Raw genomic sequence first — 11,243 nt, 5'->3', positions numbered from 1 at the left:
CTACACTGCTATACAAGCTGTACACTGACTACTCTAAGTTATATCCAAGTTTCATGTCTATAGTGTTGTCCCATGAAAAGATATAATGAAATATTTGCAGAAATGTGAGGGGTGTACTCACTTTTGTGATACACTGTATGTCTGTGTGTACATGTACCATCAAGTAGATGCTCAAAAAATTTCGTTGTGGACTGTGCAATGACAATAAAGGCATTCTATTCTAAAGAACTTCAAAATAATTTTCACTGGAGTTCATCAATGTATCAAGTCCCCCCTCCCCATATTTTTCTTTTATGTATTATTTCACTTAGTTTGTTGTTTAGTTTTAATAATGAAAATTAAACTGGGTCAGTTGTGGACTAGTAATTAAGGTACTGGATGAGTAATCCACAGGCTGCTGGTTCAAGCCCCACCACTGCCAGGTTGACACTGTTGGGCCCTTGAGCAAGGCCCTTAACCCTTAATTGCTTAGACAGAATACTGTGACAGTACTTTAAGTCACTTTGGATAAAAGCGTCTGCTAAATGCTGAAAATGTAAATGTAATGTAAATGAAACTGAAGGCACAGAATGAAATTATTTAGATGTATTCATCCAAACTCTCTATAGCTTGTGTTTTTGAGTAGTTTCTCCATCCAGTGGGAATCTCTCCGAATCCCTGGAATGTTTTACCATAGTACTTTTCCAGGTCTGTTTGGAATCTGCACACAAACCACTTCCAGTATGGGAGCTCTGAATTATCAGGAGTGATGCTCCACTTCGCATATTCTTCACCTGCTGTTCTGTAGATTTTGTAGGGTACTGACACATCTGAATCATGACAGGGGTAAAAGCATCTATCACTTTGTACTGCAGTTGTACAGAAACTGTTTGCAAGATTTGTTGTATCTCTGTAGTACCATCCATTAATTCCATCTACTCTGTGGAAGGGGACACTGTGATCTCCATCATGATCCTCCATTGTGTTGGTGCAGATGGCTTTACAGAATGGACACTGAACCCAGCAGCACTGACAGAGATGTTCAATCAGAATCTCATCTGGTTTCTTCCTGAACTTCTCCATGTTGATGTCTGTTACACTGTTGAAGCTTTTATGTTGTTCTGACATCATCTTTGTGAGACCTTCACACACAAACTGCTGAAGATAATCTAAATCTGTAATTTCCTCTAGACCAGTGCAGGTTATTTCTTTTAAGCTCAGCTCATCTGTTAGTGAATTCTTCAAACTTCTCAGCCACATGTTTGCATCACCACTGCTGTTCTTCACTTCTTCAGTTGTGATGTTTAGAGCGTTCATCACTTTCTGCTCTTTGTGTTTCAGATTTCCTTTGAGAAGATTCAGAACCTTGCTGTTATTTTCAGTGATGTATTTATCAACATTTTCTGTAATAAACTGTTCAAAGTGTTTCTTAGGACGGTGGATGTACTCCATGTACTTCTCAAAGTTTTCCTGCTCTGCCAGAGATTTCAGGATATGTTTCTCAAGCTGTGACCTGTTACCATTAAATTCTGGCATGTCTGATCTCATCTGTGTTGACAGATCAATAGCAGTTTTATTGTAGGCTGCTTCCAGGATGGCTGGTACAAGATTGTTGTAGACAAGTTCACCAAATACTGTTGTGGTTGTTGCTTTTCTGCAGTAGTTTTGGAAGATGCTGTAATATTGTAGTTTCTGCTTTTCCAGGTACAATTTTACATCATTTTCATCTCTGAACTGTTGGTGGATCTTGATGAATTTGGAATCTGCAAGGTGACACACATGAAGACAGAGATCCAGAGTGAATTCCTTCTTCAGCTTTATTTTCTTGTTCTCACTGTGATATTTCTCCACTATGTGTTTGACCTGGTCAGTTATTTCCTGAATGTAGCTGTTTTTGTAACCCTGTCCTGTAATTTTGCAGCAGATCTTCTTGATTAAGTGCTCAGATTCTTGGATGACCTTGTTGATTAGGTTCCTCACTGATACCTCTACTTCAAAGGGAATCATTTCATTTTGTGTAAATACAGACTTAACATAATCAAAACCTTGCTTTAGCCTTGATTTCTTTACAATGTACCATGAACAATCACCCAGTCTGTGTATCTTTGTGTAATATTCCTGAGATCTTCGCTCATACACAGCAGCTTGTTCATTACCTTCAGATAGAATCTGTATCACATCCTCCCAAAAATCAAAAGGTTTCTCTACAGGTGTGTCTTGTGTTAGATCAGAGACCCATTTGTTCCACACTTTATCAAATTCCTGTCTGAGGACTCGTTCATCAGTTTCTGTGCTTTTTAGTTGTAGAGCAAGTGCTTTACTCATAGTGAAGAGCTTTTCATCATACTCTGTCTTTTTGTGATCAAAAGCTTCTCGAGCTTTTTGCTGTTGAATTAAATTATTCAGATTTGTTTTTGCATTTTTGACAAGATCTTGAAGAAGTTGTTTAATTCTCTGTTCACATCTCACTTTCCACTGAATTAAAATGTCTTTGTCCTTGTCCTTTTCAAAGTAACATTTCATTGATTTCTCCACTTCTTCTCTGGTTTTCTTCATGTGAGCATTAAGGTCTTTGTCCTCAATCTTTTGCAGTTTTCTGTTTTTAATTGTGTTGTGCAGTTTTTCCTCATGTTCTAACATGGCACTTCTGAGGGACCAGGTCCATTTTCCAAACTCAGTTTCTAGTTTCCTGTAGACTGCAATCTCCAGTGTGTTTTTGAAGCTAAAAACAAAGTTCTCGTTCAGTAGAGCCTTCCACAGATCACTGATGCGGGATTTAAACTCTGAGAGTTTCATACTATGAGATTTGGTAGCATTTGTGAAAATGTCTGTCTTTAGCTTCTGAACATTTTCACTGTATGAGGGGTTTGGTGGAGCCATTGGTGGGCTGCCCTCCCAGAGCTGTGCAAAATACTGAACATCATCTTGTACATTGAAAGCAATAACATCACTGAAGCACTCAGCGTCACTGTCTTCCTCTTTAGCAGCTAATTCTGTCATTTCATCCAATTTATCCTGTAGACGTCTCTTACCCTCCATGTTCTTCTCTCCAGCTGTGATGTCACCAACATTCTGATGGACAAACATACATCTGGGATTTAGTTTGACCTTCTTCATTCTCAGGAAGGCCTGAACAACAATCTGAAGAATCTCATGCATCTCAGCAGGGTTCTCACCAAATATGTTGATCAAAGTCAGATTTCCAAGACCTACAACAAATGTTGCAAGTTCATTATCATGATGGTGAGTGGATTTTCCTGCAAGCTCAAGTGCTCGAAGCCCTTCAGTATCTACAATAAGAATGTAGTCAAACTTCAGCTGCTCCTTCATCTCCTCTGATACTCTGACCAGCTGCATGAAGGCTCCTCTGGTGCACCTTCCAGCACTGACAGCAAACTGGAGTCCAAACATGGCGTTCAGCATGGTGGATTTTCCTGTGCTCTGAATCCCTAGAACTGACAGCACAAAGACTTTCTGGTCTCCCAGTTTCTTTATGAGTTCATCTAGAACTGCTAAAACCCAAATCAGAGGAACATGAGCAGCATCACCATCCATCAGCTCCATTGGAAGACCAGATTTTATGAGTTCTGCAGCAAGTTTGGGGAGATAGGAGATGCTTTCTTCTTTAGAGGTTTTCTTATTTGACTCATATATTTGACCCATCTCTCTGAAGATGTGTTCCAGACCAAATGTTGCTGCGTTCAGTTTTTCAGATATTTCTTCAAGTTCTGTTTGCTTAGCCTTCATCTTTCCTGATTTATCATGTTTCTTTTTGAGGTCTAAAACCCTTGTCCATGTTTCATTGTACTTGTGTTGAAGATTTGAAAGATCATCTGAAGTTTGTTTGTCCAGTAGAACCTCAAGCCATTTAATAAAAAATGATTTTTCATTTCCTGATAAAGAATTCAGTGAGGAAATAATTTGTTTAATAAAGTCTGATTGTCCAATGTCTTGTTGCTGTTCACGGATTTGTTTCATTTGTGTTTGTTTTTCACTCTTTTGCATTTCTAAATTGTTTCCTTGAAGTCGATGTGAGTCTTTGTTTATCTGACACCACTCATACCAGAGCTTCCCTTGACAGGGCAAGTGTGTTTCCTTTAATGTGGATATTTCCTTCCCCTCCAGTAGTTTTATTATCTCTAGTGCAGCTTCTTTTCCTTTCCTGCATTCAGGATCATCTTCATCTTTGCTGATCTCATTGTTTTTGTATAAATCCTCAAGTTTAAAAACTGAAGATGACTTGGACAGATACTCTGTGATGGTTGTTCTGAGGTTCTCAGATACCTCTGACTGATTTCTGTCTTTTAGACCAATTCTGTAATTTCCTTTCTTAATCTTACTGACACCTGATTGATTCTCAGAAAGGAGACAGATGAGTGGTTTGGGTCCTTTTAGAAGCTTCTGTAGCATCTCCTTATTTCTTTCATTTTTAGGATCAGATAAAAGAACAACATTTACAGACGACATTTCAGTCAGAATATCCAGTTGTTCTTTACTGGTTTCTGCATCACCATGTAGATTACAGAAAGCAACACAGTCAGTAAAATGATCAGTTTCCTTTCCAGATGGACAGTACCAAGCAATCTCCACAACTCCATCCATCAGTAGACGGTTTTTAATGCTGCCACGACAGTGTCTGTGGAAGAACGTCTGATGCTTCTCATTGATCAAGCTGTTCATCAGCTGAGACTTGGAAAAAGACACGTCTCCTAACCTGAAGAACACCACCATTGGAGTTTCTGCTTCATAAACATGCTGGGTTTTACTGATCTTGGTAATCTTGGTACCAGAAGTGTCAGTGGTTTTCCAGCTTTTAATAATTTGGCGAAATGTCCACAGAGGAAACTCGATCTTTCCAGTAAATGGATTTGGCACCAGTAGAGGCAGAGCGTACCGACACTGAGAGAGTTTAGTCACTATTAGTTGCTTCAGGAAACTGTCTGAGCAGTGGAACACCGCCATCTGAAGATCCATGGGATGAATAGGATTTTTTACATTCTCATCATCATTAGATGCATTTTCATCATTACAAAGCTCATCAAATTCATCAACTTCGTCCTCATCTGTCTCTGGAATGGGAGGGTCTAAAGCAGTGAGATCTTCTTTGGTGGTGATGTATCTTGCTTTGTAATCCATCATTAACAACCTTTGTAGGAAAGTTTGAACCAGATCTTTTTCTTCACAAGGTTCTTGGCAATGTAATAAAAGAGAGGTTAGTTGAAGAACATCTGAAGTTTCAATTTTTAGTTTCTGCTTTTCCAGAAGATGAAGTCTGGTTAAAAGTCGCTTATTGTTTTTTATTAAATGTTTTTTATTTTCTTCCAATTTTGATCCAGTTTCAGCTACTCCAGGCTCAGTCTTTTTGTCCTATAAAACAATAAAATATTTGGATTATTTAACACTTTTTTAAATTATGATCAAAATTTAGTGTTATGTTACACAATACACATTTGAAATAGGAAATGAATGAAGTTACTCAATGTGGTCTCAAATATGAATATTGAATACTATTTCCAGCACAAGGAAGAAAGTACTGGTGTCAAACTAGGAGGTGAAATGTATTAGAAGGTTCTTCTTTTGCTTTAACCTGTAGTTAACCTGAAGTTGTTTTGGTTTATGTGATCTTTTCTGCTATTAAAATATAATGTGATTGGAAGGCATTTTTTGGGAAATAAAGCAAAAACCAGAGAAACAGGCAGATAAAGTAAATAATGAAGCATCTTACGGATCATCCACTAGCCACAATAGCTCAAAACTTCGCTAGGGTGATCTAGCAAAAAAGCCAAACATGGCTTGGTGGCTGATAAACACACGAACGATCTAAGGGGGTTTTGTCTGTGCAGGTTTCAGACACTATTCTTTTTTTTTTGGCTCCAAGACGGTGGCGTGTTAACACATAGCAGCCACTCTGGGTCCTAAAAACGGAGTTATTTTGTACATTAATTGTAAAGTTTGCATCTTTGTTTGTGATTACTGCATTTTTGTATTTATTGTACTGTTGACTATCTGCATGTACTACACTGTGTACTGTATTGTCTTGCCCTTTTAGTTCTATGTTGCACTATGGTCCTGGAGGAACGTTGCTTTGTTTCAATATGTACTTGTATATAGCTGAAATTACAATAAAACCTTTCTTGTCTCTCTTGATTAACGTAATAAGTGTTTGGGTATGAAACTAGGCATGCAGTGGGCCCATGTTTAAGGTTACCAAGAGTGATTAACATTGACACTGAATGACCAGTACAGCAGGCCTACACAGCAGCACTGGATGGACTTTGTGCTTGTATAAACAAAGCCTTCATTAGGAGGATGAATTTAAGAATGCAAAAAACACTGTTTACACCTCTTACTACATGTGCATGAGGGCACGTTTTACACCATTTAGGCTTTTAGGTGTTCTGGTTCAACTCTTAAATTAAGTTCGTTTTTAAAATAGATTTTTGTATTTCTGTGTGACAATCCTAATGTTGTATTAATTTATTTATGTTTCTTGTAAGATCATTGCTATCCACATTCAATATTATAACAGTGTTTAAAGATTTCTTACTAGTACTAATAATGTAATGTTGTAAGAAATGCATTTTAATATTGAATACATTTATTTTACAAGACTTTTAAGTCAAAGTGGTGGAAGTAGTGGTTGCGACTTTCCTGGAAAAAAATGTTTTAAAAAATTATGGAAAGATTTTTGTCTTTTTCATGTGAGATTTAGTTTTTCTTATGCTTGTATAAGCCTGTTATAAATAATACTAAAACAAAAACTAACATTTAGAAGAGGAGAAAATATTATTCAAATGATTTAATGCAAAAATCAGTACTGCAGAATAAAACTGCTTACTTTTTCTGTCTCTGCTGTTTCTTGATGAATTTCAGCCTCTTGTAGATGAGAGCTACATTCTGTAAATAAAAATAAGTAGCATGTGATAAAGATAATAAACACTTGAAACTACTTGAAATTTATTCCAGATTTACTGATCATGATGTAAATGTTTTATTTTGGAACTGTAATATTGAATTACATTTTATATTAAATGTAGCAGAATGCTGCTAAAGGAACCATGGGTTATTCTTAAAAATCCTCAATCCTCACAGACATTTTTAAAACCCCAAATAAGAACCTCAAGCTCCTTTCCCCACACTTACAATCATCCAGCACCTACATTTATAACTTTACAAGGATAACAGTGTCACAGCTCGGATCCTGGCTTTTTCATCTTAAGATGAAAGTCTCAACTTCTTTTACAACCTCTCTGAAGGAAAGAGACACCAAATACTGGTACTAGACCTATTCTACTTCCTTCATTCTGTATGTAAATCAAGCCTTCTTCACTTCTGAATTACAAGCCTGGACATTCAAAGACCAACAGCAAAAAACAAACAAACACACACACACACACACACACACACACACACTCATCTGAATTCCAGTGACCTAAATCAGGATTTGGCTATGATCTAATAATTTAGAAAAAAGCTAAGTCAATTCAATCAAAGATACTTTAATGTATACTTTCTATTTTAATATATTGTTAAGAATTGTGTTCCCTGTATACAATTCACTGGATACAAAGCAATTTCTGTGTATTAGACCTGTTTGATCTACATATTGGTATTTACATTTTTATCTTTTATTTAGTGATATTAAGAGTTAACTTTTACAAATGTTCCCCTGGGAGTCATTTTTTTTTTTTTTTTACACAGCTAAGCTTTTAGCATCACCTACTGACCACAGGTGGTCAACTGGTCAAGGTGGTAAATCTTAAGAAAAGTGTATCTCCCATTGGCTACATTTGCATGTCACAAACCACTCAGTGTATTAAAAAAGAGGAGGCACAGTCATTTCATGGAGTTTCAGTTTATGGAGTTCATGTTTCAGAGAAGTCCATTTCTCTCAGAAGAGTTAAAATAATCTTCTAACAGACTTTACCCCAATAAAAACTGACTGATATGTTATGAATTTGGTTTTCCTGGTAATTTCTTCTTAAAAATGCCAGTGGTGCCCCGTAATTGATTATTAGCTATTAATTATATAATTAAGTAATTCATTGCTAAGCTTTATTTTCCACAACATAAGATTAAAGCTTTAATGTTTACATCTCTCAGACTAGCTACAGTTACATGCTACAATGATCATGTAAAATAATTACTATAACATCATTTTACATATTCCTACTCATGTTATATCCAGTGTTAATTTTGACAGCAAATTTTGATTTAGTTTTAGTCATAGTCTTTTGATTAAAATGTAATTTAGTTTTAGTCATAATTTAGTCATCTGAATTGTTTTAGTTTTAGTCTAGTTTTAGTCGACTAATTATCATAAGAATATAGTCGACTAAATCTACAGTCGATTCAGTCGACTAAAATACATATTTGTTTGTTTATTAGGATTTTAACGTCATGTTTTTACACATTGGTTACATTCATGACAGGAACGGTAGTTATTCATTTACACAAGTTTATTCGATTCTCAAGGTTATATTGAACACAGTCATGGACAAATTTAGTATCTTCAGTTCACCTCACTTGCACGTCTTTGGACTGTGGGAGGAAACCGGAGCACCCGGAGGAAACTCACGCTGACACGGGGAGAACATGCAAACTCCTCACAGAAAGGACCCGGACCGCCCCACCTGGGGTTCGAACCCAGGACCTTCTTGCTGTGAGGCGACAGTGTTACCCACTTAGCCACCGTGCCGCCCTAAAATAAATATGAAGGGTGTAAAATGTAAATGCTTTTTTATCACTTCCCTTAAATTATTTAAGTCATTATATACACTTACACAAAATGAAACATTTTTAACCAGTTATGGAATATTATTATTGTTTGAATGTTTGAACAAAAACAGTTTAAAATTTAACTTATTTCAAACAACATCTTTATTTAACTGACCTTGCTTATTGAGCATAACAATAACAAAATATTAATGACCAGTAGGCCTGCTCTGCCTGAAAAGTATATGCATTGTTCATAACAAATTGCATATTACATTCTTTATAAAACTGGGTACCGTAAAAGCAGCAGTGCCACACATGGTTTACACATCGTCTTGTTTTTCACAACGTCAAATGAGAAATGTGTCCAGATATCGGCTCTCATCTTTCTCCCTGTTGACATTGTCGAGTTAACTTAGTTCCATGAGTAAAGAAAGTTCACAGGCTAGTCTGGTCTTCCCGGGTTTAGATCAAATGTGTGCAAGTGTGGTCTTAACGCGGTACTGCAAAAGATTAGTACTGATTGGATGGCTACCCGGCTTGTCCCGCCCCTCCACATACGCTAAAGTAGTTCTGATTGGATCTCTTCCTAACTTGTCCCTACCTTCCACAAAACTAAATCAGTTCTGATTGGATGTCGTCCCTGCCAAACATTTTCGTCTCGTTTTTATTCGTTGACGAAAGTGTCGATTCATTTCATCATAGTTTTTTTTCCTTTTATGTAGTTTTTATTTAGTCATTGTCTCGTTTTCGTCATGAAAAAAAGGTTTGTTGACGAAAACTATGACGAAAATCATTCATCAACGAAATTGACACTGGTTATATCGATATACAGACTTACTATATATTGATATTTACTATCAACTGGCCCTGTGTGAAAAAAAGATAAGGAAGAAAAGCACTGAAATATATTAGATTGGAAAAGGTTATAACGTTTTTTTTAATCTCTGAGACTTCTAAAACTTCTAAAACCTCTAAAAATCTGCTCACCTAAGATAAGTTTAGTATTTATGAATCCACCATTAGATTAACAGTACATTGGGCAAAAAATGGTATCAGTGAACTATCATAGCTAAGGCACATCTCTGAAAACCTTGATGACCCCCAAGCCTTTTAAACTACAAACAAATTTGTGCATCTTGTTTTTTCTATTAAACTTGGGAGATATACAGTATATGGTATGTGGACATCTGACCCTGAGCTTGTTGGAAATCACATTCCACTTCCATATACATTAATATCGAGTTGCTAACAACTCACTCCCCCCACTTTGAGACTTTTTGAAGTTGTGACAATCTGGTCAAAAAAATGCATTTGTTAAGTCGATGCTGGATAAAAAGTCCTGGCTCGCAATTGATGTTTTAATTCATTCCCTGTCAAATCATGACTTTATAGACCTTGCTTTAAGCACAGGGGCAGAATAAGTTTACTATAACCCACAGAGTGTCTTGTTATGGTACTTAATGCTTGAATTTAGTCCATGCAAGAATATTCCTGCGACAAATGTAAGGTTCAAATTGTGTCAGACAACACAAAGATCTCAAGCACACCAGCAAAATGAAATTCATTTGGCTAATAAAGGAAATAAATGAAGGTGATAAAATGTCAATTTTAAGTCTAGACCTCAGTGCCACTGAGATTCTCTTGTGGGATAAGAAAAATCTGAGCACCTGCTTTTGGCCTGATAAACACAGAGGACCTCATACATGATAGACCTAATCATACAGTAACATGAGCCATAAATGCTTAAACAATCCCTTACTAATAAAGGTTACACACCTTAAACAAATATATATAACATTTTGTCACCATTCCTGTACAACCTGTTGGTTGAACAAAAGTTCTACGACAATCTTATGCATAATGACAAATTTTATGACAACAATGACACTCTTTTCTGTGTGTGTTTACATTTACATTTACAGCATTTATCAGACGCCTTTATCCAAAGCGACTTACATTACAGTTACAGTATACAGTCTGAGCAACTGAGGGTTAAGGGCCTTGCCCAAGGGCCCAACAGCAGCAACCTGGCAGTGGTGAAGCTTGAACCAGCAACCTTTGGATTATTAGTCCTGTGCCTTAACCACTAGGCTACGGCTTGCCTAGCATGTGTTTTGTATTAATGAAAAGTAATTAATGTAATTTATTGTTTAGCCATTTTAACCCATTTTAGTTCACAAGAGATATCATGTTTACTGCCACATGAAACCAAACTAATGTCTTTTTCTGTATTATTTTTGTCTCTTCTTGGTTTAACCTGATTCGGCTCTGTATACTGGTATATTTATAATGTTAGTGTTATAATGTTGTACAGATCTACAATAATCAAGGTTATGATCAGGTTGATCATCAGTACTTGATGGTTTTTGTTGTTTAACATTGTGAATGTTTTATAGTTTGTAGATTCACATCAACACATTACAGTTCAGTTTGACTTGATCTAACAATAAAAGATGATTTTACACCAGATAACTGAAATCTGTTTAAAACAGAATTCTAAATCTTACCTGTATTCAACGCCATCGTTCATCAGTCCTTCATCAAAG

The 11,243-nt window shown here is 36.4% G+C and overlaps 1 protein-coding gene and 1 long non-coding RNA gene across 2 annotated transcripts; both read right to left on the bottom strand.

Moving 5' to 3' along the window:
- Positions 1 to 579: 579 nt before the first annotated feature.
- Positions 580 to 5,271, bottom strand: LOC134334924 (interferon-induced very large GTPase 1-like; the record flags this gene model as incomplete). Its single annotated transcript, XM_063017398.1, has 1 exon — positions 580 to 5,271. A coding segment is annotated over one exon (4,692 nt), but the record flags the coding sequence as incomplete, so codon positions are not given.
- Positions 5,272 to 5,299: 28 nt separating this feature from the next.
- On the bottom strand, positions 5,300 to 11,243 carry LOC134335416 (uncharacterized). The gene is made up of 3 exons (XR_010015593.1): positions 11,205 to 11,243; positions 6,818 to 6,876; positions 5,300 to 5,346 (listed from the first exon to the last, which is right to left on the bottom strand). It is a non-coding gene; the product is annotated as an uncharacterized LOC134335416 (long non-coding RNA).

This window comes from Trichomycterus rosablanca, chromosome 2 (assembly GCF_030014385.1).
Source record: "Trichomycterus rosablanca isolate fTriRos1 chromosome 2, fTriRos1.hap1, whole genome shotgun sequence".
Classification (NCBI taxonomy): Eukaryota; Metazoa; Chordata; class Actinopteri; order Siluriformes; family Trichomycteridae; genus Trichomycterus; species Trichomycterus rosablanca.
The sequence above is the reverse complement of the archived record's forward strand: the minus strand, read 5'-3'. Positions and strand labels throughout refer to the sequence as shown.